Here is a 27,243-nt window from a genome sequence, read left to right as displayed (position 1 = left end):
GAGACACTCTTAATGTTTGTACACTCAGTGTTAATCTATTTAAATATAAAGTATTAGTTGTTTTTAGTACTGTATGACAATATAGAATAATTGACTCACTCACTGTAATTATGTGTTAAAAAAAGCTCTCACTCACTATACTCAATGCAGCAAAATATGTAAAAGTGTAACATTTTTGTTACAATAATAAAAGGCATTTTAAAATGTGTCATTAACTGATCAAAGTATTTGTATGTTAGTGGATATCTGTTTAATGGCCCAGAGGCCTCATTTGCAAAATATTATTCATTTTTACATGTCTCTGTAAGAGCATTTTAATTTATTTTTTTTAAATATGAGACAAATGTCCTTATAATAATGTCTACACCCATAAATAAAGTTGTGTTAGTCGCAAAAAAAGTTTTTTCGATTATTAATCAGAAAATGTCAGGCAGAATTTATGTAAATTCCATATTTGCATGTCAGGTTCATGATTTATAAATAGCATTGTTCTTGTAGATTTTTATATATGCACAATTTACAATCAAATCTGTGCGTGCAAACATTTTATTAATGAGGTCCCAGAATAGCAGTCTTTACATTGTAAAGGCCTCTGATGCAGAGTTGTGCTTACCAATGGCTGATTACAAACCTACCCAATCTATACATTGTTCTGTAAGAGCATGAACTGATTGATGCTCATGATCACAAGGAATAAACTGATACACATCCAAGTCTTAAAAGCAATATTACAGTCTTCACAAATCAATACATTGTACAGTATATGTGTATGAAGGGAGGCATAACATTACCTATGCATTATGCATGATTTATCTTATAATATCCTTGTGGTTTGAGAAAAACAACTGAAATAGCTGTCTATTATAATTCAAGTCATAGACAAAGAATAGAAAGTCAATGTGAGAAAGCAACACATTTCCATAATAAACTAAATGTTTCATACAATTTAAACAACTGCAAGCAAATGTGTAAATATTTCTGAAGTGACAATCATTAGTGATTGACCATCATTAGTGTAGTTAAGACCACTCGTGTTTAGCATTCCATCACAATAAAGTAGCCTATTGATTGATGTAGAGGTGATAATTTATGCTTTAGATTATTTTGATTTTTTACTTTCAATGGACAAAATTGTGATTGGATCTGCATCGTTATTCCAGGGTGAGAAAAGTGGGCGGACCTCATCCTCATAACTTGGTCCTTTGGTAAATGAGTAGATGAGTGACCTGTCTTCTGCATTGTAGAAAGTCACCTTCCCTTCCTGATAATCCACATAGATACCCACCCGGTGTAGAATTATTTCTTTATTGACATCATCATCATCATCATCTATGAATGCTGTAAAGTCTTTGCCATCGGAGATCCCGATTACCCAGAAGCCATTGGCTGGGCTGAGAACCAACTGTCCTTTCCTGTTAGCTGTTACCCTGGTAACACCAAGTACCCAGTCCTTTTTCGCCTTGACAGACACCTCCCAGTAGGCCCTCATAGCACGGCCCATACTGCCCAACACATATGGGGCCACATCAAAATGCTTGTCAATGTCATTCTTGTTAATCTCTGTCTGTGGTTCTTGTTTCTGCTTCACCCACTCCACAACTTTCCCATTGTGTGATATCTTCAGCTGAGAGTGAGCTGTTTTTCCATCTAGAATAACATCCACTGATAATAACAAAAAAAAGAGTCAACCAATTACGTCATAGTTGGTAAGATTTAAGGTACACATATTAGCTAGCCACTGATTTGTGGTTCACAAGTGTGTATATACATAGCTAATAAGGCCCTGAGTATGCCTTACTAGCCATATAATAGGCCTTAATCCAGTGTTTTCTTATTCAAACATACATTAAAGGGGCATGTAACGGCAGATTTCCTCCTCTTCGTCTGAAGAGGAGTAAGGATCGGACCAAGATGCGGCGTGGTAAGTGTTCATGGCGATTTTAATAACAAAAGCACTGAACACTATGAAATACAAAAACAATAAACTAATACGTGAAATAACCAAACCGAAACAGTACCGTGTGGTGACAAACTTACACACGGAAACAAACACCCACAAACCAACACTGAAACCCAGGCTACCTAAATATGGTTCTCAATCAGGGACAACGATAAACAGCTGCCTCTGATTGAGAGCCATATCAGGCCAAACACAGAAATAGAAAAACATAGAAACACAAACAGACTGCCCACCCCAACTCACGCCCTGACCATACATAATAAAAACAAAACAAAGGAAATAAAGGTCAGAACGTGACAGGGCAGTGCAGTCAAAAAGTTGATTTCCTGTTTTGTTCATGATATTTCCGCTATATGAACTCAAAATAACACTCTGAAATTGTGAAAATTATGATGCCCTTTTAGTGTAAGAGCCTGGAGTTTCAGCCTGTTCGGGTAAAATTTAGTTTTTGTCCCACAGCATGACATCACAATCTGATCTGATTCTTATTATCATCTTATATTTGCATAATGTATCCTTCTGCTTTGAAGGGTCTAGCAAGGTAGGCTCTGAGTCTAGACGATCCAATCCACCAATCAACGCTGTTTATGTAACTATATTTACATTTGTATCATCATCAGAACTGATAATTTCATTGGTAAAACGAGTGTTAGGGAAATAAATGTTATATATATATATATATATATACACACAGTTATTTTCATGAAATAATCACATTTACCAGACATACAGTGATGCTTTGAAATAAAAAATAAAAACTGCACTCTTAAAACGTTCACTCTTAAAGAGCAAGTTAGATGAGATATAGAAGATGCTAGGAAGCTGTCTCAACATGGGACTAATAAGGGCATGGCAGCTTAAAATGTCTTTCCACATGCTAACCTCTCATCATTACCAATAACAGGGGAGGTTAGCATGTCTTGGAGGTATGATCTTTGACCCTCTGTAACTTTCTCACTCAACATTATTCACAATTCATTCAGGATTTTCCCTAATGGTAGCATCCACATTCATGTAGATATGTTTCAATTCATATTTGATTGTTATTTGTCATAAAAGTGACTCCAAAATTACAAAATACATAATTTACCATTAATTTATATTGTGCACAACATAATTTTGGTTGAAGATCTGATAATATTCAGTGTAAATAATTTGCAAAAATAGAGAAAATCAGAACAGGGGAAATACTTTTTCACAGCAGGGTTGAATATTTAGACATAGAAAGAATATGATTAAAGATGATTACCTTCATGTGAGCGCGGCTCTAGAAAAGAAAAGGAAACAGACAGGTTTAACATGTTTCAGTCTTATTATAGTACTGTGATTTGTTAACCCTATCAGTCCCAAGGCCGCAGCAAAAATCATCATTTTCCATTATCTGACTTTAATTTATCTTAATTTCTTGGATATAGGGGGCGCTACTTTAATTTTTGGATGAAAAACGTTCACGAAAAGATGCTCGACTATGCATATAATTGACAGCTTTGGAAAGAAAACCTTGTGACGTTTCCAAAACTGCAAAGATATTGTCTGTGAGTGCCACAGAACTGATGTTACAGGCGAAACCCAGATAAAGATCCAATCAGGAAGTGCCGCATTTTTTGAAACAGCCTCATGCCAATGACTCCTTATATGGCTGTGAAGCAGCTAGGAGTCAGCTTACGTTTTCCACGTTTTCCCCAACGTGTCTGCAGCATTGTGACATCTTTTTAGGCATTTCCATTGGAGAATGGCTTTTAGAGACCATATAGGGCGAGTGGACGCATGGTGTCTCCCGGAGAAAACTTTGCGTAAAATACTGAGGTAGCCATTTTTCCAATAGTTTCTTATGAGAAACCAACTGCCTCCACGGATATATTATTGAATACAAAATGTTAAAAACAATTTGAGGATGGATCCTAAACAACGTTTGCCGTGTTTCTGTCGATATTATGGAGAACATTTTGAAAAAAGTTTGGCGTTATAGTTGAAGTATTTTCGGTCGATTTCTCAACCAAGCAGGATAAAGAAACGTGACGTTTTTCGCCTCCAAAAATATTATTTTTGGAAAAAAGGCACATTTGCTATCTAACTGGGAGTCTCCTGAGTGAAAGCATCTGAAGTTCTTCAAAGGTAAATTATTTAATTTGGTTGCTTTTCTTATTTTTGTGAAAATGTTGCCTGCTGCCAGCCCGCCTAGCATAGCTTTATGCCATGCTAAACTTACACAAATGCTTGTCTAGCGTTGGCTGTAACGCATATTTTGAAAATCTGAGATGACAGTGTTGTTAACAAAAGGCTAAGCTTGTGTTTCAATATATTTATTTCATTTCATTTGCGATTTTCATGAATAGGAAACGTTGTGTTATGGTAATGAGCTTGAGGCTATGATTACGCTCCCGGATACGGGATTGCGACGCTAGAGGTTAATGTCCAACACTTATATTTAGTCTCACGATTAAGTGTTTTACCATTTCCTTTTCATGACAACCAGGGCTACAAATAGAACACAAAACAATTTGACATAAACAGTTGCACTCATGAGTTGTATTGACAAATGTCAATAATAAAAAAAAGGTCAGCCAAAACAACAACCTGATCAAATATATGTATATGAATGCTGTATGTACAGAAATGGTTTGCTCACAAGGAAATGGATATCCAACTAGTCAGTGACAACTGTGTAGAGTTTGAAGTTTGTGACAGAAACTATGTGAGCTTATTACAGTGTTATAGACACTATGTCCTGGGATTTCCTATGATGTTCACTGTAGAACAACCCTTTACCTTCTAACAATTATTGTGTAGCTTGTGAGGTCATAGAGCAAAACATGTTACATGTGCATGTTTGTGAGAGTCTCAGATTTTCAACCCTGGCCCCGGGCCCCTTCGGGACCTGCCCTTGTCTCATCAACACTGCTCTAGCTCAGCCCCCGTTAATCACACAGACTAATGGTTGGTATTTACAGATGTGGAAGAAACAATCAAGGAGTTTAAAAGGGGTTAGAAGTCCAAAATGTGTCAGTGATATGGTGGGACTCATTGGGTTAAGTTAATGTATGTATCGTAAATACAATGGTTAATACTGATTAGCACATTACCATTATGTGGGAGGTCCAAATTCGTATTCGTATCTGGAAAAAATACAATACAATTAGAACATAATAAAAATACATTAGAAAAGTAATACATCTCACAATTCACTCTTATTCTAGTACTGTTATTTATTTTGTAAACTGTACTTGAAACAGATTCATTTCTGGTTGACTGTTGCTTATTCAAGATGTTCTTCATTGAAGTGTCCTGTGACAAAATGATTATTTCCTATTGATATCAGCATGGTTAAGTAACCTTCATTTAGCCTCATCTTTCATTGAAACTGCCTTAGGCATCTTGGGATGGGGAGAGATATTTGTGTCTGTAATGGCAGTATATCCATCCATGTGACCAACTGAAAATATACAGTACCAGTCAAAAGTATGAACACATCTACTAATTCAAGGGTTTTTCTTTATTTGTACTATTTTCTACATGTAGTCAATTAGTGAAGACATCTAAACTATGAAATAACACATATGAAATCATGTAGTAACCAAAAAAAGTGTTTTAAAAAATGAAAATATATTTGAATATTTGAGATTCTTCAAAGTAGCCACCCTTTGCCTTGATGACAGCTTTGCATACTTTTGCCATTCTCTCAACCAACTTCACCTGGAATACTTTTCCAACAGTCTTGAAGGAGTTCCAGTTTGCTCACAAGGAAATGGATATCCAACTAGTCAGTTACAACTGTGTGGAGTTTGAAGTTTGTGACAGAAACTATGTGAGCTTATTACAGTGTTATAGACACTATGTCCTGGGATTTCCTAGGATGTTCATTGTAGAACAACCCCTTATCTTCTAACAACTCTTATGTAGCTTGTGAGGTCATAGAGCAAAACATGTTACACGTGCATGTTTGTGAGAGTCTCAGATTTTCAACCCTGGCCCCGGGCCCCTTCGGGACCTGCCCTTGTCTCATCAACACTGCTCTAGCTCAGCCCCCGTTAATCACACAGACTAATGGTTGGTATTTACAGATGTGGAAGAAACAATCAAGGAGTTTAAAAGGGGTTAGAAGTCCAAAATGTGTCAGTGATATGGTGGGACTCATTGGGTTAAGTTAATGTATGTATCGTAAATACAATGGTTAATACTGATTAGCACATTACCATTATGTGGGAGGTCCAAATTCATATTCCTATCTGAAAAAAATACAATACAATTAGAACACATAAAAAAATATGAAAAAAGTAATACATCTCACAATTCACTCTTATTCTAGTACTGTTATTTATTTTGTAAACTGTACTTGAAACAGATTCATTTCTGGTTGACTGTTGCTTATTCAAGATGTTCTTCATTGAAGTGTCCTGTGACAAAAGGATTATTTCCTATTGATATCAGCATGGTTAAGTAACCTTCATTTAGCCTCATCTTTCATTGAAACTGCCTTAGGCATCTTGGGATGGGGAGAGATATTTTTGTCTGTAATGGCAGTATATCCATGTGACCAACTGAAAATATAGAGTACCGGTCAAAAGTTTGAACACACCTACTAATTCAAGGGTTTTTCTTTATTTGTACTAGTTTCTACATTGTAGAATAATAGTGAAGACATCTAAACTATGAAACAACACATATGGAATCATGTAGTAACCAAAAAAGTATTAAACAAATCAAAAGATATTGTATATTTGAGATTCTTCAAAGTAGCCACCCTTTGCCTTGATGACAGCTTTGCACACTTTTGCCATTCTCTCAACCAGCTTCACATGGAATTATTTTTCACCAGTCTTGAAGGAGTTCCTACATATTCTGAGCACTTGTTGGCTACTTTTTCTTCACTCTGCGGTCCATCTCATCCCTAACCATCTCAATCGATTGAGGTCAGGTGATTGTGGAGGCCAGGTAACTCCATCACTCCCCTTGGTCAAATAGTCCTTGCACAGACTGGAGGTGTGTTTTGGGTCATTGTCCTGTTGAAAAACAAATGATAGTCCCAGAAAGTGCAAAATAGATGGGATGGCAATTCGCTGCAGAATGCTGTGGTAGCCATGCTGGTTAAGTGTACCTTGAATTCTAAATGAATCACCAGCAAAGCACCCCCACACCTCCTCCTCCTCCATGCTTCACGGTAGGAACCACACATGCGGAGATCATCCGTTCACCTACTCTGCATCTCATAAAGAAAGACATGCCGGTTGGAACCAAAAATCTATGTTCATTGCTCGTGTTTCTTGGCCCAAGCAAGTCTATTATTCTTATGGGTGTCCTTTAATAGTGATTTCTTTGCAGCAAATTGACCACGAAGGCCTGATTCACACAGTCTCCTCTGAACAGGTGATGTTTTGATGTGTCTGTTACTTGAACTCTGTGAGGCATTTATTTGGGCTGCGTGGCAGTTGTACTTAACTCAGTTATCCTCTGCAGCAGAGGTAACTCTGTGTCTTCCTTTCCTGTGGCAGTCTTCATGATAGACTGTTTTATGTTAGCACCTGATGGTTTTTTGCAACTGCACTTGATGAAACTTTCAACGTTTTTGACTGACCTTCATGTCTTAAAGTAATGATGGACTGTCATTAGTCTTTGCTTATTTGAGCTGTTCTTGCCATAATATCGACTTGGTCTTTGACCAAATAGGGCTATCTTCTGTATACCACTCCTACCTTTCACAACTCAACTGATTGGCTCAAACGCAATAAGAAGAAAAAAAATCTACAAATTAACTTTTAACAAGGAGGCAATGTTGATTGAAATGCATTCATGAACTTGGTTGAGAGAATGCCAAGAGTGTGGAAAGCTGTCATCAAGGCAAAGGGTGGCTACTTTGAAGAATCTCAAAAGTAAATTATACTGATTTATTTAACACTTTCTTGGTTACTACAGGATTCCAAATGTGTTATTTAATTGTGTTGATTTCTTCTCTATTATTCTACAATGTAGAAAATAGTAAACATAGAAAAACCCTTAAATGAGTTGATGTGTCCAAACTTTTGACTGGTACTGTATAACCAAACCAAAAAAACATGTTTTTTATTTGAAGGTAAACATACACAGTACATCTTCTCACATCACATGTTTGTTGAATACTCAATTCTAAATTACTGAAGGGCAGTCCACTGTGCATTTATAATCTTTTACTGCATTGGGCTATATCAGGGTCACGCAGAGTCTTTCTTGGTAGTCTTAAACAAATCTACTTTGAATGAAAAGTATAAACCTCATATACAGTGCCTTGCGAAAGTATTCGGCCCCCTTGAACTTTGCGACCTTTTGCCACATTTCAGGCTTCAAACATAAAGATATAAAACTGTATTTTTTTGTGAAGAATCAACAAAAAGTGGGACACAATCATGAAGTGGAACGACATTTATTGGATATTTCAAACTTTTTTAACAAATCAAAAACTGAAAAATTGGGCGTGCAAAATTATTCAGCCCCCTTAAGTTAATACCTTGTAGCGCCACCTTTTGTTGCGATTACAGCTGTAAGTCGCTTGGGGAATGTCTCTATCAGTTTTGCACATCGAGAGACTGACATTTTTTCCCATTCCTCCTTGCAAAACAGCTCGAGCTCAGTGAGGTTGGATGGAGAGCATTTGTGAACAGCAGTTTTCAGTTGTTTCCACAGATTCTCGATTGGATTCAGGACTGGACTTTGACTTGGCCATTCTAACACCTGGATATGTTTATTTTTGAACCATTCCATTGTAGATTTTGCTTTATGTTTTGGATCATTGTCTTGTTGGAAGACAAATCTCCGTCCCAGTCTCAGGTCTTTTGCAGACTCCATCAGGTTTTCTTCCAGAATGGTCCTGTATTTGGCTCCATCCATCTTCCCATCAATTTTAACCATCTTCCCTGTCCCTGCTGAAGAAAAGCAGGCCCAAACCATGATGCTGCCACCACCATGTTTGACAGTGGGGATGGTGTGTTCAGGGTGATGAGCTGTGTTGCTTTTACGCCAAACATAACGTTTTGCATTGTTGCCAAAAAGTTCAATTTTGGTTTCATCTGACCAGAGCACCTTCTTCCACATGTTTGGTGTGTCTCCCAGGTGGCTTGTGGCAAACTTTAAACGACACTTTTTATGGATATCTTTAAGAAATGGCTTTCTTCTTGCCACTCTTCCATAAAGGCCAGATTTGTGCAATATACGACTGATTGTTGTCCTATGGACAGAGTCTCCCACCTCAGCTGTAGATCTCTGCAGTTCATCCAGAGTGATCATGGGCCTCTTGGCTGCATCTCTGATCAGTCTTCTCCTTGTATGAGCTGAAAGTTTAGAGGGACGGCCAGGTCTTGGTAGATTTGCAGTGGTCTGATACTCCTTCCATTTCAATATTATCGCTTGCACAGTGCTCCTTGGGATGTTTAAAGCTTGGGAAATCTTTTTGTATCCAAATCCGGCTTTAAACTTCTTCACAACAGTATCTCGGACCTGCCTGGTGTGTTCCTTGTTCTTCATGATGCTCTCTGCGCTTTTGACGGACCTCTGAGACTATCACAGTGCAGGTGCATTTAAACGGAGACTTGATTACACACAGGTGGATTGTATTTATCATCATTAGTCATTTAGGTCAACATTGGATCATTCAGAGATCCTCACTGAACTTCTGGAGAGAGTTTGCTGCACTGAAAGTAAAGGGGCTGAATAATTTTGCACGCCCAATTTTTCAGTTTTTGAATTGTTAAAAAAGTTTGAAATATCCAATAAATGTCGTTCCACTTCATGATTGTGTCCCACTTGTTGTTGATTCTTCACAAAAAAATACAGTTTTATATCTTTATGTTTGAAGCCTGAAATGTGGCAAAAGGTCGCAAAGTTCAAGGGGGCCGAATACTTTCGCAAGGCACTGTACATGGTTATGGGCTTTTAAAAAAGAAGACCTGTACCATGGCAGATATAAAACGTATTAAATTTTGGGTTTGCATTCCAATATTACACTTTATATACATCACAGAAGACTGAAATATAACTAAACCATTTGACATAGAAACACCAGATTTCGGTTTTTGTTATGAATGTTTATTCATTATGAAATTATAAAAAATATGAATAACATTCCACTCATGAGGCCAGTAGAGAGCGATTTGGTCATTTGACTGCAGGAAAGGGCTGCAGAAGCAACGTAACATTTTAGCCATACATTCAAAATTGGTCACTCACCGTCTCCTCCAATGACATTAAATCTTCCCAGCAGCTTTTGATTTGCATCTGTTAAAAATGACAACACATGTCATTTAAGTGTATCCTTTTCTAAAGTAATTTTTTTAAGATAAACTGGGAATTTTATATTTTTTACTAATATTATGATTGTCTGCTTGTTTCATATCTGCAAAAGAGTTGAAAAAGCTGTCAGTTTTAATTTAAGGGTATTTCCACTACTTTATAACCTCATAGTCTAAACATGCTGAAGATAATGAAAATTATGTTAAAAAGTAATGTGGTGGGATTCCCTGATTTAAGTGATAAATCTATTGTTTTAAAAAGTAATAAAGTATAATGAATTAAGCTTTACCTCCACAGCACTTATACCATACCAAGAAAACCACTCCCAGGATAATAATGATCCCAAATGTAACACATCCAGCAAACCACACAGTGCAATTCAAACCATACAGTGTACTGGTTGACTCGCAAGTTGATTGCCTCTCAGTCTCTGTTCCATCTGCAACTGCAATAGTTAATCAGAATTAGGTCTTGAACTCAACATTTAAATACGTGTCCTCTTTGTTAGAAAATAAACAATCTCTCAGCTGTTGATTAAAATAAGTGGTGTGGGACATGATATGTTGTTTTTTGATGTTGCTTTATGGTTCAAATGGAGACTGACAACCAACATTTGGACATGTGGTACCTAGATGAATGACTTAGTCTGCCCTCATAGCCCTTCCTTATACTTTACTATGAGCTTATTACCTGGAGCAGATGAACAGGCAAAAAAGATAAGGAATGTTACCAAACAGATATGCTGGATCAAAGGTCCCATGATGCACCTGCCTGGGAACATAAAAACATGACCTGCATCAAGATTATTAAACGAATGTTGTAAAATAATAAGTATGGATAGCATTCCTTTATTTTACAAATACTCTTTCAACAAAATCTTTGTCAACAAGTTTACTCAGATATACTTTTGTGCCAGTACTTCAATGCTTAATTTGAGCCAGAACCTGTCAGAAGAGGATCCGGCACCTCTCCATTTTGGACTGTTTTGTTTGGAACATAATTGGCCGGATCCAATACCTATCGTGGCATGACAAATCATTTATAAATAAAAGCTATCGAATATCATTCGATTTGCCTCCTCTTTAATATTCCTTTCGCCACAAATAACGTCATGTGAAAAAGTAGATTTTCAGACCGGGCCTAATATCATATGAGTTGATTTGGGTTGGGCCGGCCCGGGTTTATGGTTTTCGCAGCATTGTAACCATATATGTTTAAGACCAACGCGTGGTTGTGTGAGAAGCGCGCCAGTATCTCTCACATAACTGGAATGAGATTAACTTTCTATGAACTCTCTCCCTCTCTGCCCTGATAGACATGAGCCTGCAACTCTCATTTCTCCAGCATTGCACTTCATCATTTATTTCCGTATAGAATCACAGCTGCGCGAAGGTTTCTGGGGGAACTGCAGTACCACAGCCTGGCAGTACACCTGATACATTGAAATACATTTGCCAAAGTTATATAATTACCTCTGGCTGTTCAGAAATAAATGAAATCATTCAGAATAGCCCACTACACAAAGAGAAGGCCTATAATTTAGCCACATAGGTTAAATAGTTTAATTTAGCCTAGTTGTGGATTGTAGCCCAATAATAAGGCATAGCCTACAGTCGGGAACGCATGGCAAATCGGTCAGTGAAAAAACAGCATGCAGACAAAACATTTCATATACAAATGAAAGAATACAGGTTGAAAAGCTACGACTCCTGATGAAAAGAGAAGACTCTATGCTGTAGGCCACCAAAATATTTGATCAACTTGAAAATATATTTTACAAAAGAAAGAGAGAGGGAGATAAGTTTTTGTGAACTGCGCATCATTGGGTGAGTCAGTGAATCTGGAAAGCATTTTTAGGACTATAATATCCTCATATTGTAGCCTACAACTATTGTAGGTTAAATTGCATTTAACTTTTATTTAACCTAGGTGTAGGCTATTGATGGATTCAAGACAAGGTCGTTTTTATTGATCTCAGTTTGTCAGTGTCAAAGTAACCTGCCATTTTGATCAGTTGTGCGATATTAAAAATGTAATTCTGACAAAGTCTCCGGTCAAGTAAAATGACGTAGAATTGCATGATATGCATTTTTAAAAGGCCAACATTTTCCCGGACCGTAGGTTACAAAAAATGTTCCCCATTTGTTCAATTTCTGTAAGTGCCTCTACTCTACTGCTCAATGCCACTGCGAAAATGCGATGATATGCATGAAATGCTTTATGACAAAGGTGTTGTTTTCCCCTCATGCGTGCGGGTATCTCAGAACTCCCCAGTTCAGCCCCCTCTACCACTCACTTTTTGTGGTTCACTATGAACCAGAGTAATATACAATTAAACCATCAAGACATTTGAAAGCATTATTAAATGTAAGTTACATATCACATTATTTCGCAATAGATAAAGACACGCTTTTAGAAATGAATTAATTCACTAGAATCTCTTACCTGAATGCAGATAACAGAGTACGGAGCTATAACGGAGTTTCAGATATGAAATAAACGTTATTTTCTCCCCAGAGCTTCTTGTAACAATGAGAGTAGTGTTTAACCACACCTACTGTGGACTTTGACGCTCAAAGGTTCAGAGGCTCCATCTAGAGGTTTCTTTCAGCAGTACACGTTAAAACAGGATTGGCCATACAACTGTAATTAAATGTTTAACAATGGCCCTCTTCACATTTAACAAATAATTTAATTACATAAAAATCGCAGATACTGAAAAGTTATGCTGAAAAAGTGCATTATTATAGCAAAAAATTATGCCTTCAAGCTTCCACTAAAGAGATACAACTTCCACTTTGATTTTGGCTGAACTATGCCTCTTTTAACCTCCCCAAGAGCATAAAATCACTAGGTGTTGTTAAGTGTTGAACTAGGGTTGCTATAGCAACAAGATGATCTACTTTATTTATTTATTTTTCTGTTGCTTGCCTCACTTAATAAACAAATGAAGAAATCTGTTCAACATTTAATACCATGTGTATGGCCTTATGGCCAAACAGATGCAGTACACTCTGACTGGCAAAGTAACACAATCACGTAAATGTCCAACATTTCGTCTTTGCTTATTTCATATGTCTGTTAACATGGAAGTACGCTAATCACTCAAGGAGAAGTAATTAGTGTTCAGTAATGCTTTCTATTGTCAGAAATGTAAGAGTTGTCATTTTAAATTATTCTTCCTCTTGCAAAACCTGTTAAATAATTTAAAAAATATATGTATTTAATTTATGCAAGCAGAATTTGGAATGTACTGTAATGAAACAGCAGGGAGCAGGTCTCGAACCCTCGACCTTCGAGCCCGAAGTCCGGAGCGCTATCTACTGTGCAGCAAAAGCATGTTCAAGCGGTAGAGTCGATTTCCACGCTTATAAACACAGGGTCGTTACAGTACATTGTCATCTGTAGATAAGATACACATTTCCTGTTCCTTTATTGATTATTTTGGTTTAGTGTGGCCTGTGATAGTTCTCAGAGCTTGAGGGGTTTATTAAATGCTAGATATGTACAGGCACAGACTGTTTGAACTAGCATGTCGGTAGAAATATCTCTAATAAAAATATGGGTCAATATATTGTGTCAAGTCTCTGGCCAACTAGCTTTCATTCTTGGTCATTGTAAAGATTATTATCTTCACAATGACCAAGATAGTATTTTTAATGTGATGGATGATTATCAAATGTGTCAAAACAACTACATACAACCAGTAGAAGGTAGTTGTTTCTCTCAATCCTAGTCATCAATAGATCAAACACAGGGTCGATAATGTACTACATCCAGATACCAAATAACATCTTGTATTTTTCACAAATAAACGCTTGTTTAACGTCACACACAAACTACTGAAATAATTTATGTATAAAATGTTTGTTTTTTTACCCTCATGTAAACTAGCCAAGTCAGTTAAGAACAAATTCTTATTTTCAATGATGTCCTAGGAACAGTGGGTTAACTGCCTTGTTCAGTGGCAGAAAAACTGATTTTTACCTGGACCTTGATCTCTCTTTTAACATATCAATACTGTTTCGAGGACCGATTTTTTCCATCTACGTAACATTGCAAAAATCAGAAACTTTCTGTCCAAAAATTATGCAGAAAATGAATCCATGCTTTTTTGCTACTTCTATGTTAGACTACTGCAATGTTCTACTTTCCAGCTACCCAGATAAACAAATAAACTTCAGTTGCTAGAATCCTGACTAGAACCAAAACATTTGATCATATTACTCCAGTGCTAGCCTCCCTACACTGGCTTCCTGTTAAGGCAAGGGCTGATTTCAAGGTTTTACTGCTAACCTACAAAGCATTACATAGGCTTGCTCCTACCTATCTCTCTGATTTGGTCCTGCCGTACATACCTAGACGTACGCTACGGTCACAAGACGCTGGCCTCCTAATTGTCCCTAGAATTTCTAAGCAAACAGCTGGGCCTTCTCCTATAGAGCTCCATTTTTATGGAATGGTCTGCCTACCCATGTGAGAGACTCAGACTCGGTCCCAACCTTTAAGTCTTTACTGAAGACTAATCTCTTTAGTGGGTCATATGATTGACGGTAGTCTGGCCCAGGAGTGTGTAGGTGAACGAAAAGGCTCTGGAGCAACGAACCGCCCTTGCTGTCTCTGCCTTGCCGGTTCCCCTCTCTCCACTGGGATTCTCTGCCTCTAACCCTATTACAGGGGCTGAGTCACTGGCTTACTGGTGCTCTTTCATGCCGTCCCTAGGAGGGGTGCATCACTTGAGTGGGTTAAGTCACTGACGTCATCTTCCTGTCTGGGTTGGCGCCCCCCTTGGGTGGTGCCGTGGCGGAGATCTTTGTGGGCTATTCTCGGCCCTGTCTCAGGATGGTAAATTGGTGGTTGAAGATATCCCTCTAGTGGTGTGGGGGCTGTGCTTTGGCAAAGTGGGTGAGGTTATATCCTTCCTGTTTGGCCCTGTCCGGGGGTATCATCGGATGGGGCCACAGTGTCTCCTGACCCCTCCTGTCTCAGCCTCCAGTATTTATGCTGCAGTAGTTTGTGTCGGGGGGCTAGGGTCAGTTTGTTATATCTGGAGTACTTCTCCTGTCTTATCCGGTGTCCTGTGTGAATTTAAGTAGGCTCTCTCTATCTTTTTCTCTTTCGGAGGACCTGAGCCCTAGGACCATGCCTCAGGACTACCTGGCATGATGACTCCTTGAGGTCCCTAGTCCACCTGGCCGTGCTGCTGCTCCAGTTCCAACTGTTCTGCCTGCGGATAGGGAACCCTGACCTGTTCACCGGACGTGCTACCTGTCCCAGACCTGCTGTTTTCAACTCTCTAGAGACAGCTGGAGCGGTAGAAATACTCTTAATGATCAACTATGAAAAGCCTACTGACATATACGCCTGAGGTGCTGACTTGCTGCACCCTCAACAACTACTGTGATTATTATTATTTGACCATTTTGGTAATTTATAAACATTTGAACATCTTGGCCATGTTCTGTTATAATCTCCACCCAGCACAGCCAGAACAGGATTGGCCAGCCCTAATAGCCTGGTTCCTCTCTAGGTTTCTTCCTAGGTTTTGGCCTTTCTAGGGAGTTTTTCCTGGCCACTGTGCTTCTACACCTGCATTGCTTGCTGTTTTGGGTTTTAGACTGGGTTTCTGTACAGCACTTTGAGATATCAGCTGACGTAAGAAGGGCTATATAAATAAATGTGATTTGATTTGATATGTTCTGCAGTGTTCTGCAGTGTCATCTAAAAATGTTGCTGTACATTGATGTCTAGAAAATTAGGCTTTAGGAAATTCCGACATGTGTAAACCCTGTAGCTCTACTCAAGTATGTGGGGATACTGCAGTGACGTCTAAAATGCTTGAAATGAATTAGCGAGAGTGCTGTCCTTTTCACCACCATAGATAGTAGGCTACTTGGCTGCTATGTTGTGTTTGACACTTTTTTTCTCAACGTGTTCCAGCCCGGATAACCCCCCCAACCTCTCATGCTCACTATATGTTCCGGCATCTCCCGATTTACACATTAAGCACCTGGTATCAGTCTACTCAGTGACACTCGCAGAACACAACCTTGTAGAGTTTACACAAATATTAGCATCTTAGCTCTTATTGCAGGACTTTGACTATAAAGCCTATTATGCGTATTCAACATACATCTTGGACTGTACAGTCTAAGCTAGAGATTGTGCACTCATGACATGGGGTATCAGCCTACTCAGAGAACACAACTTTGTAGAGTTTACAGAAATATTTTTGTATTATTTTGGCTGTGAATTGCATTAGCAAAAAGATTAGTCCTTTCTTTTTAACAAAATACAATTTACCTCTTGGCTGTCTATTATATCACAGGGTCTCCCCGTCAACCCCACCTCATAAGATTGCCTGATGAAAACACTTATTTTATTGATGTAGAATAGACATGAGATTTGAAATTAGTATTTGGTTTAATTTTGCATAAGGATGTAACTCAGTTGTCCTGATACGAGAATCCTATTCTTGTTAGAGACAAGGAATATTACTCAGACTCAGAAGTTACTTATTAACAGTATGAGTAACATGGTGATTAACAGTCATTTGTTGTAATCTTGTTTTATCATCTTTTGTACACTTTTGTGTTTGAATGTGGACCTGAAACCAAAACCTTGGTGCTACCTACTGAGACTAGAATCTAACATAAAAAAAATGTCAACAAGAATCAACCTCAGTGATCTCATTTACACTGAACTACTTGACTGTAATGCCAAATATCAGGGTTAATGTGTAACTTAGTCTTTAGACTGAATCAGCCTCCAGAGGGAGCCTCTTGGCCGTTCATTCTAGAATATGAGTATAGTATGAGATCTCTGGGATACCAGACTACAGGCTAGGTTACTCATTACATAGGGGTAATTAATGGAGCAAATTGGATAGGCCTTTGACCTCCTCTCTCTTACCTATAAAGTACCCAGTGGTGTAAAAATACTTGAAAGTACTACTTAAGTAGTTTTTGTGGGTATCTGTACTTTACTATTGCTATTTTTGACAACTTTTACTTCATTACTTTCCTGAGGAAAATTATGTACTTTTTACTCCATACATTTTACCTGGCATCCAAAAGTACTTGTTACATTTTGAATGCTTAGCAGGACAGGAGGACCAGGAAACTGGTCTAATTCACACGCTTATCAAGAGAACATCCCTGGTCATCCCTACTGCCTCTGATCTGGAAGATTCACAAAAGACATGCTTTGTGTGTAAATGATGTCTGAGTGTTGAAGGATGCCACTGGATATCCGGAAATGTAATAAAATAAAAAATGGTGCTGTCTGGTTTGCTTAATATAAGGAATTTGTAATGATTAATTATTTTACTTTTGATTCTAAAATATAATTTACCAATTACATTTACTTTTGATAAGGAAGTATAATTTAGAAATTACATTTACTTTAGATACTGAAGTATATTTACAACAAACTTTTCAACTTTTATTCAAGTTTTTACTGGTGACTTTGGGTACTTTCCCCATTACAGTGGCACTATGCAAATCTGTTTAGATCTGTTTAGTCATGACTGCACTCACCTTCACTCTTCAGACTCCTCCAGAGGGAGCCTCTAAACCACATATTTGGAAGTTAAGTTATGCGAAAGGTAACTTAATATACAAGTTGGTGTTTATTATGGTCTATGCAGAGTAAATAAAGACATTCTAACTTTAAAACCCATCTGCTTGAACCTTAGTTTCTTCAAACCATTTCACACTTTTGTTGGATTCGATTTAACCTTGTTGTTTTCTATGATTCCCCATTTCAGCTCAACGTTGGAAGCTCCAGACACATTTATTGCTCACGGATATCCAAAGTCTATTGATGGTTAAACATTAATCTTTGCAATAAAATGTTCTACGGAGAAAAGGAAAGAGTTTAACTTATCTTCAACAGACTCTCCATTTTAAACTTGCTGTGGCCGTGTTCAGGTAACAATTTCTATCCATTCATTTATAAATGCATATGATGAGTTTCATTCCATAATGCTATATATCCATTTTCAGAAATGATAGTAAATTCGCGTTTATTGTTTCAAGAAATTGATGTGAGAGATTGATTTGTGGTGTTTTTTCACTATTTAGTCATGCCCTGGAGTTGTTCAATGACAGACATACATGTGTTTAAAATCTATCACTTGATGGGTTACATTCCAGAGTCAAATAATCATTTTTTTAAAATTGGTACAAAATGCTATATATCCTCCTCACTCTCAGGGAACAAATTATACATTTGTGACATCATAAATAAATAGTATTCAATAGAGTAATATGAGATCTGTACTGTATGTAAAACATTTAGATTTGACATTTTAGTCATTTAGCAGATGCTCTTACCCAGAGTGACTTACAGTAAGTGCAATCATCTTAACCACATATCACAGTCAAATATACAGGATACAAACATTCCACCTCAGCTAAACAATGCATATACAGCATTCTACAACACAAATAAATACAAAAATATTGTAGATATGGAAATAATAGATTTAGAGATGGTAATCTTGTCATCTGCTCAAAAGGTATTTTTATACCTTCTAATACATTCAACCATTTTTGTATTCACCACATCCTTGTTTTGGTCTGTAATACATTGCTTCTTCTTCTTTGGTGAGGTTTAACGGTGGTTGGCATCCAATATATGTTGCATTACCACCACCAGCTAGACTATAATGGATATACAGTGCATTCAGAAAGTACTCAGACCTGTCACGTCAACTCCCACTCCCGCTCCACCTCTCCGGCGCACAACGTTGCCGGTCTACTAACCACCGGTCCTGCCAACACATCTTTACACACACCTGGCAACCATCAGTATGCACACCGGCGTCTAATCATCACTCACACCTGGACTTCATCACACCCTTGATTACTTACCCATTATAAAGCACTCTTTTGTTATCAGTCATCGGGTGGTAGTGTATTTGTTTCTATGTCAGACGCTTCTCTTGCGTTGTATCGCGCGATGTACATTATTAGTGAACTCACTAACTGCATTTACTTTCTGACTCCTTGTGTCTATATTACAAGACCCCTTGACTTTGTCCACATTTTGTTACGTTTATACCTTATACTGAAATGGATTAAATGAATAAAAGGTCAATCTACACCAAATACCCAATAATGACAACACGAAAACAGGTTTTTAGAAATTCAATTGACTGGACATGATTTGGAAAGGCACACACTGTCACTATGGTCGTCTGGAGTAGACCAAAGCGCAGCGTGGTTAGAATACATACTTCTTTATTGAAGGAAGAACACTTAAACAAAACAACAAAACGATAAGACTACAGTGACTGCTAACGAATCACTGAGCTAACGTGCAACATAACATAGACAATAACCCACGAAATACCCAAAGAAGATGGCTGCCTAAATATGGTTCCCAATCAGAGACAACGATAAACACCTGCCTCTAATTGAGAACCAATCTAGGCAACCATAGACCTACAAAAACACCTCGATGGAAACAACCCCATCTACAAAACCCCTAGACAGTACAAAAACCCTAGATGAGACAAAAACACACATACCACCCTCGTCACACCCTGACCTAACCAAAATATATAAAGAAAACAAAGAATACTCAGGTCAGGGCGTGACGCACACCTGTCTATATAAGGTCCCACAATTAACAGTGCATGTCAGAGCATTAACCATGCCATGATGTCCCAAGAACACAGTGGCCTCCATCATTCTTAAATGGAAGAAGTTTGGAACCACTAAGACTCTTCCTAGAGCTGGCCACCCTGCGAAACTGAAACATCGGTGGATAAGGGCCTTGGTCAGGGAGGTGATCAAGAACCTCTTACAGAGCTCTAGAGTTCTTCTGTGGAGATGGGAGAACCTTCCAGAAGGACAACCATCTCTGCAGCACTCCACCAACCAGGCCTTTATGGTAGAGTGGCCAGACGGAAGCCACTCCTCAGTAAAAGACTCCTAAAGACTCATAGACCATGAGAAACAAGGTTCTCTGGTCTGATGAAACCAAGATTGGACAATATGGCCTGAATGCCAAGCGTCACGTCTGGTGGAAACATGGTGATGGCAGCGTCATGCTGTGGGGATGTTTTTCAGTGGCAAGGACTAGGAGACTAGTCAGGATCGAGGAAAAGATTAACAGAGCAAAGTACAGATAAATCCTTAATGAAGATCTGCTCCAGAGTGCTCAGGACCTCAGACTGGGGCAAAGGTTCACATTCCAACAGGTAGCAATGCTTCCAATCAAACCTGACAGAAACTCCCCAAATAAATGTGTGCCATACTTGTATCGTCATACCCAAGAAGACTCAAGGATTTATTTGCTGCCAAAGGTGCTTCAACAAAGTACTGAGTAAAGGGTATGAATACTTATGTAAATGTGATATTTCCATTATTTTTTTTACATTTCCAAAAAATTCTAAAGAACAGTTTTTCCTTTGTCATTATGGGTATTGTGTGTAGATTGAGTAAATAAGTAATGTAAAACATTTTAGAAGAACGCTGTAACCTTTTCACACATGGATGTCAATTCATTTTAAATATCCTCCCCACAGAATGCTTTTTTTGTGATACCAAGTAAAATATTGGTATCTTTTGACTTTTTAATAGCTTAATATATATTTTTGTAGACTTAATGAACCATGTGATTAACAGGACCTGGTTTTATGTTCCATGTCAGGTGCATCATGGGACCTTTGATCCGGCAAGTCTGTTTGTTAACATTCCTCATCTTCTTTAATGCCTGTTCATCTGTTGCAGGTAATTAAGATTACAAGCAATGTTTTATCCATGTAAACGTTTACCTACAACTTAAATATAATAAACACATTTAAATGTGTCAGTGGTTTTGTTTGAGATTGACTGCATTGCAGTCGGCGATTGCAGAGTGATCTACAAATCACTTTGCATCTTATTAAACAACAGTTTATTATTATATGTAAATGCATCACCAATTTGATGCTCTTGAACGTTATTATCATGTTGTATTCAGTAGGTCTTACTAATAAGTTAGCCTATTGATAAAAAATATAGATGTCTACTTCTTTGGTATTAGTAGTACGCTGTATACATTAGTTTGATAGTCACCTATGTTAAAAGCAAACTTTGTGTAAATGTCTTGATAAGTTATTGCCCGATATGAGCCGCTCTTATGTTTTTGTCCGTCAGACTGATATTGCAACACTTTCTCGTCTCTCCCTCCAGATAAGCAGCTTGTTGTCCCTCCTGACCCTGTAGTTACCTCTGCTGGTCATGATGTCATCCTTCCTTGTCATCTCTCTCCTCAAACCAGTGCTGTTAACATGGATATCAGGTGGTTTAAGGAAGGAGAATTCGCTAGCCCCCTGTACCTGTATTTGGGTGGAAAGGTAACAGAGGGGAAAGGCTATGAGGGAAGAGTGAGTGTGTTCACTCAGGAGTTGGAGAAAGGCAATATATCACTGCTGCTGAATAATGTCATGGCTTCTGAAAGGGGAATCTACAAATGCCATGCCAGCTACATGGACTGGATTCAGGAACTGCCTGTTGTGCTACAGGTTAAACGTACGTAAATATGAACTTACTCAGTCAGAGGATCATTTTAATCCATTCCTGTCTAATGCAGAATCATCAAAGCAGATCAACAGAATGTAGAGTATTTTAGATTTTACAATAGGGTAAAACTATTCTTTCACCTTTTTCTTTACAGAGCAGGGCAGTGTCCCCAGGATCTCCATGAGGAAGCACCACAGAGTGTTCATCCAGCTCAGCTGCAGCTCAGAGAACTGGTTCCCAGAGCCTAACATGTTGTGGACAGACAGCAGTGGGAAGGAGATCACCTCAGCAGAGACAGAGAGACCCAAACAGAAGGAGGGGGGCGTCCTGTACTCCATAACCAGTCACATGAGAATAGGGATGGACAAACTGGAAGGGATCACCTGTGTAGTGATGTCACAGAACCAGGAAACCAAGATGGAGTCTGCGCTGCAGATGACTGGTGAGTTTAGGAACTTTAGGTCTCAACTTACTGTTGAGAGTTAGAATAATAGAATACACAAGGTGTAATTTCTAAATTTGATTGTGCATCAGCAGTCACTCAATTAGCCCATGTCAGCAAACATTTTGATTGGTAAGTTAGTCTTGCGGCCAGCTATCTAAACTTGTTGTAAGCATGGTCGAATTACTGACCGAATTATCACATTAAAAACTTTTAACATTTGCCTCCACCCTATGGCAAAATGTTGAGTTCTGTTTTTTGTGGCCTATACCCCCATCAAAGTTGCCCATCCCTGCTGTAGACCAATGCCCTTAACAAGTGGTCCAGGGTCCAGGGTTTGTTCATCATGGTGATAATGTGTAAAGTTACCAACTCAAGGTACATCTTATATAAGACTAAGATTAGGTTTGAGTGTAATTATGTGACATTTGTAAAAATGTGGAATGCTGAACCTCATACATTTTGCAGGACTAATGTATTGCAATGGTAATCAAATCTAATCTTTAACCCTGCTTGTGTTACAGAGGAATTCTACATGAGCAGTCTGCCTGACAGGGTGTATATCTCTGCATTTATGATTCCTGTGTTTTTGGGACTGCTGTGTATCACTGCATCTGTGCTCTCCTTATTCCATCAGAGAAGAGGTGGATCTCACTTGTTATCTAAATATGATATCAGGTTATAATTATACACAATCATGTTTATTAGTAGGTTCTGTGATACAACATTGTTGTAGGCAATTTCAGATGTTATTGGAATTAAATTCTATATACTTTCATTGTGGAATGCAATATTGTTGTGCAAGTACTTTGTGCAATGATGATGACATTATATATTCACCTCCAGTTGTTCGAGAAACACTGAAGCCTTTGGGTAAGAACAGATACTGGAAGATGCATTAACTGAGTTTTGTAACATATTTGAAAAACACTAACATCTCAAGTATCATTCTTTATAAAATAAAAACTAATGTCAAAAAGGAATTAAAATATTAAGTCATATGCTGTATATTGAACTTTCACAAATATATATTTATATATTTTTTTTTACAATAGATGATATGAATGCAAAATTAAAAGCTATGGATCAAGGTATGCAATATTTATATTACCTATATACAGTATTTCCTTAAAATGAATCATTTAAAACTGTTTTAATTCAAACCAAAATAACAACTTTCCTCTACTGTATATTACAGAGCTCATCAAAAAGACAGAGGAACTCACTTATAAGGATAAGTTAATGGGTACGTATTATGTGTTTTACAGTTGATGGACCATTATTTTTTTCACAAGTATTAAAAGTGAATTGATACAGAAACATGATTTTGTATTTTCACAGGAATTACTGAAACAATCCCAGACTCTGGTAACTATCGGCTACTTTCACATTAATGCTGCACAAACTTCAAGTAATTTGTCATCTAAATATATTGTAATGAAACAGCAGGGAGCAGGTCTCGAACCCTCAAACCTTCTAGCCCGATGTCTGGCGCGCTATCGACTGTGTCGCAAAAGCATGCTCATATGGCAGAGTAGATGTCCTCGTTTATAAACCCAGGGTCGTTATATTATAATCCGTGCAGTTTGGTTTTCATATATATAATGTGGTACGAAATTATTGACACCCTTGATAAAGATGTGCAACAATGATTGGATAAAAAAAATCTAATACTGAGTAATATTGTATGCTCAAAGGAAATATATTATTTAATTTCACAGAGAAACAGATTTTGATTAACAATAACTTTAGGTATTGGTAAAAATGATGATAAAAATGAGGTAAAAATGATTGACTCACCTGTTTTCCATACATTTCATTACCTCACCTTGCGAGGATTAGTTGGAAAACACATTGGGAGGGATCTCCATACAGAAACCTTCCAGATATTTGATATAGTTCGTCTGGACTTCCCTCTTCAATTCAAACCATAGGTTTTCAACGGGTTTCAAGTCCGGAGACTGACATTGTCGTGTGCTTGGGTTCATTGTCTTGCTGAAAAGTTCACTTGCGGCCAAGTGTCAGCCTCCTGGCAGAGGAAACCAGGTTTTTTGATAAAATGTCATTGTACTTGGTAAAGTTCATGATGCCGTTGCACCTTAACAAGGGCCCCAGGACCATTGGAACAAAATAACCCCAATAATATCAAAGATCCACCATATGTTATAGCAGTTATGGGGTTATTTTCTGCTCATTAATTCTCTTTTCGACACCAAACCCACCACAGGTGTACGTGGCCATATAGCTCTATTTTCATGGAATCTGAACAAAGCACTGGTTCCAATCCAAATGCCAGTGTAGTTTAGCAAACTGCAGTTTTTTACATTTTATGGATGACATAAAAATAGAGCTCTTTGGCCACGTGCACCAGTGGTGGGTTTGGTGTCAAAATGAGAATGCATAAGCAGAAAAGATTACTTCTTAAAGGGGACTGCAATTTTTGACACCCTTGATAAAGATGAGCAATAATAACTGTATTCAAAAAATAATTCAGATACTGAGCTATGTTGTACGTTAAAAAATCCTGAAATTATATTATTTTATACAGATACAATATCTCAGAGAAATAGATTTTGTTGAACAAGTGATTTACCTTTTTTTTTTTTGTCAAAAAGGTAGAGGTCAACATTTTTGATAATTATTGTTGACACCCATAAAGATTCTTATGAATAAAGTAGTTTAATATTTAGTATTTGGTGCCATATTCCTAGAACGTAATGAGTACATCAAGCTTGTGAATCTACATACTTGTTGGATACATTTTCAATTCGTTTTGGTTGTGTTTTAGATTATTTTGTGCCCAATAGAAATGAATGGTAAATAATGTATCGTGTCATTTTGGAGTCACATTTATTAGAAATAAGAATAAAATGTGCTTTTATACACTTCTAATTGTATTCTTATAAAAGTGACTCTAAAATGACACAATACATGATTTGCCATTCATTTCTATTGGGCACAAAATGATCTGAAACACAACCAAAACTAAGTGTTTAGAAACATTTTCTATTCTTATTTACAATAAAATTGTCTCCAAAATGACCCTCATAACCGAATACTCATTGTGTCTTTTAAAATCCAAAGTGTTGGAATACAGAGCTAAAACAACCAAAAATGTGTCACTGTCCCAATACTTTTGTATGTATACTTACATCAATTCCTTTTGTTGTCCCCTACATAGTTTGGAGCTTGATGGTTGATCATGCAGGTAATTATGAACACTTTTATATTTCCTATGTGTCATGATGTTTGGCACTAATAGAATATATATACACACACACACACACACACACACACACGCCTATATCATTGTATGTTTCATTTTTAACATGTGATCACATTTCCAACCACAAATAAGATTCAATTCAATAACAATGTTTGATATTTTATCTTTTTAACATTAACGTGATCACATTGCCTACCATAAATTCAATTAAATTGTATTGTTTTTTCAATGGTCATGCTAATTCATTTATAGAACAAACATAGCATGTTGAAATATGCTAATGTTATAGGATTTATATCTTGTGTTAAAATATCAGAATTATTTTTAACATTGAAACAAAAATTACATTGACATTTTTTTTCAGTGGATGTGACATTCGATCCTGACACTGCACATCTCAGACTATCTTTATCTGATGATAACAAATGTCTCAAATTTGTTGAATTAAAAGAAAAAAAGGATTGTGAGAATTTCAAAGATAAATGCAAAGGAAGCAGCAGCATGAAGTTTAAAGAAGAACACAAAGAAGAAGACACAGAGCGTTTTGGAGGAAAACCTACAGAAAATAGTATGTTAAATGTTTCAGGAAAAGACAAAGACAAGAAAACTGGATTATTTAACTGGATGATGAAAAAAGGACAAAACAACGAAGGTACTCTGAAGGTTGAGGAAGTACGCAAAGACGAGGCCACTGAGAATTTAGAAGAAAAATGCAAAGGAACTAAAAACAAGTTTAAATATAATCAATGTGTCTTGGGAATGGAAGGATATGACAAAGGTACACATTACTGGGAGGTTGACCTGGGGAAGAAGAGCCAGTGGAGTGTTGGGATCGCTCAGGACACAGAGAAGAGAGACAACATCCAAATGTATCCAGATACTGGCTTCTGGAGCATATGTTACAAAGATGGAGAACTGAAAACAGTTGAACCGTCTTCCACTTTCCTTCCCATTGAACTGACACCTGAGAAGCTGGGAGTTTTCATGGACTATGAAGGGGGACAGATAACATTTTTCAACGTGGAGAAGAAATGCCACATACACTCCTTCTGTGGCAAGTTTACTAAGAAACTCTATCCATTATTTGGTCCTTTGATTGATTGTAAAGAGGAACTCAAAATCTCACCTGTGGTAAAAAGAGACAAACCCTCAACCTCCAAGAACTGTTAGTGTAAATAATGGAAGATGACAAAGTCAGTGAAAACAGAAAGGTATTTAGAACCCAAAGTATATTATAGACACTTAAATTTAAGATGAAAATGTAAATCCTAAAATGTTGTTTAGCATGAAAAGTTCAAGCCGGTGCGCCTGGTACCTTCTACCATACCCCGTTCAAATACACCTCAATCTTTTGTCTTGCCCATTCACCATCTGAATGGAACACATACACAATCCATGTCTTAATTGTCTTAGGTTAAAGAAGGATTTTTAAGCATTGTCTCCCGCTTTCATCTAAACTGGTATGATGAGGTGACATCAACAAGGGATTATAGCTTCACCTGGATTCACCTGGTCAGTCTATGTCATGGAAAGAGCAGGTGTTCTTAATGTTTTGTACACTGTGTTAATCTATTTAAATGTAAAGTCACAGTTGTTTTAATTACAATACATATGACATTATAGAATAATTGACTCACTCACTGTAATTATGTGTAATATTCTGTTTAAAAGCTTTACACTCACATTTTTACAAAATCTGTAAAAATGTAAACAGTTTTGTGACAATAATAAAAGGCATTTTAATAAAAATGTGTCATGAAAAGTACTTGTAGGTTAGCGGATATTGGTTTAAAGGCCCAAAGGCCTCATTTGCTAAGTATTATTTGTTTTTACATTTATTAAA

General features: G+C 37.4%; 2 protein-coding genes across 8 annotated transcripts in view; one reads left to right on the top strand and one right to left on the bottom strand.

The window, feature by feature from the left end:
* The window catches only part of LOC110531523 (butyrophilin subfamily 1 member A1), a 45,604-nt gene extending 18,455 nt beyond the window's left edge, over positions 1-27,149 (top strand). The window contains exons 1-12 of one of the 6 annotated variants that reach the window (XM_036989174.1): positions 17,740-17,822; positions 17,985-18,147; positions 20,879-20,958; positions 21,403-21,741; positions 21,887-22,174; positions 22,699-22,818; positions 23,021-23,047; positions 23,230-23,265; positions 23,373-23,420; positions 23,516-23,542; positions 25,356-25,382; positions 25,765-27,149. In XM_036989174.1, coding sequence (XP_036845069.1) covers positions 20,886-20,958; positions 21,403-21,741; positions 21,887-22,174; positions 22,699-22,818; positions 23,021-23,047; positions 23,230-23,265; positions 23,373-23,420; positions 23,516-23,542; positions 25,356-25,382; positions 25,765-26,570 — 1,791 coding nt within the window. In that variant the 5' untranslated portion in view covers positions 17,740-17,822; positions 17,985-18,147; positions 20,879-20,885 and the 3' untranslated portion in view covers positions 26,571-27,149. Of the gene's footprint in view, positions 1-17,739; positions 17,823-17,984; positions 18,148-18,597; positions 19,030-20,878; positions 20,959-21,402; positions 21,742-21,886; positions 22,175-22,456; positions 22,553-22,698; positions 22,819-23,020; positions 23,048-23,229; positions 23,266-23,372; positions 23,421-23,515; positions 23,586-25,355; positions 25,383-25,764 lie in introns of those variants that run through there. The other 5 variants (XM_036989177.1, XM_036989171.1, XM_021614738.2 and 2 more) reach the window with 5 other exon arrangements.
* Positions 492-12,779, bottom strand: LOC118966141 (probable E3 ubiquitin-protein ligase TRIML1). Of its 2 annotated transcripts, none has more exons than XM_036989214.1 (7): positions 12,662-12,779; positions 10,907-10,987; positions 10,506-10,661; positions 10,154-10,201; positions 6,154-6,186; positions 3,210-3,227; positions 492-1,662 (listed from the first exon to the last, which is right to left on the bottom strand). In XM_036989214.1, the coding sequence occupies exons 2-7, from the start codon at positions 10,974-10,976 to the stop codon at positions 1,100-1,102; spliced, it is 888 nt and encodes a 295-aa protein (XP_036845109.1). In that variant the 5' UTR covers positions 10,977-10,987; positions 12,662-12,779; the 3' UTR covers positions 492-1,099. The 2 variants fall into 2 exon arrangements, with proteins under 2 accessions (XP_036845109.1, XP_036845108.1); XM_036989213.1 differs by lacking the exon at positions 6,154-6,186 and adding an exon at positions 5,044-5,076 and having other exon boundaries at positions 494-1,662.
* Positions 27,150-27,243: the final 94 nt, after the last annotated feature.

Source organism: Oncorhynchus mykiss, chromosome 9, assembly GCF_013265735.2.
Source record: "Oncorhynchus mykiss isolate Arlee chromosome 9, USDA_OmykA_1.1, whole genome shotgun sequence".
Lineage (NCBI taxonomy): Eukaryota > Metazoa > Chordata > Actinopteri > Salmoniformes > Salmonidae > Oncorhynchus > Oncorhynchus mykiss.
Note: the sequence above shows the minus strand (reverse complement) of the source record. Positions and strands in the feature narration are given on the sequence as shown.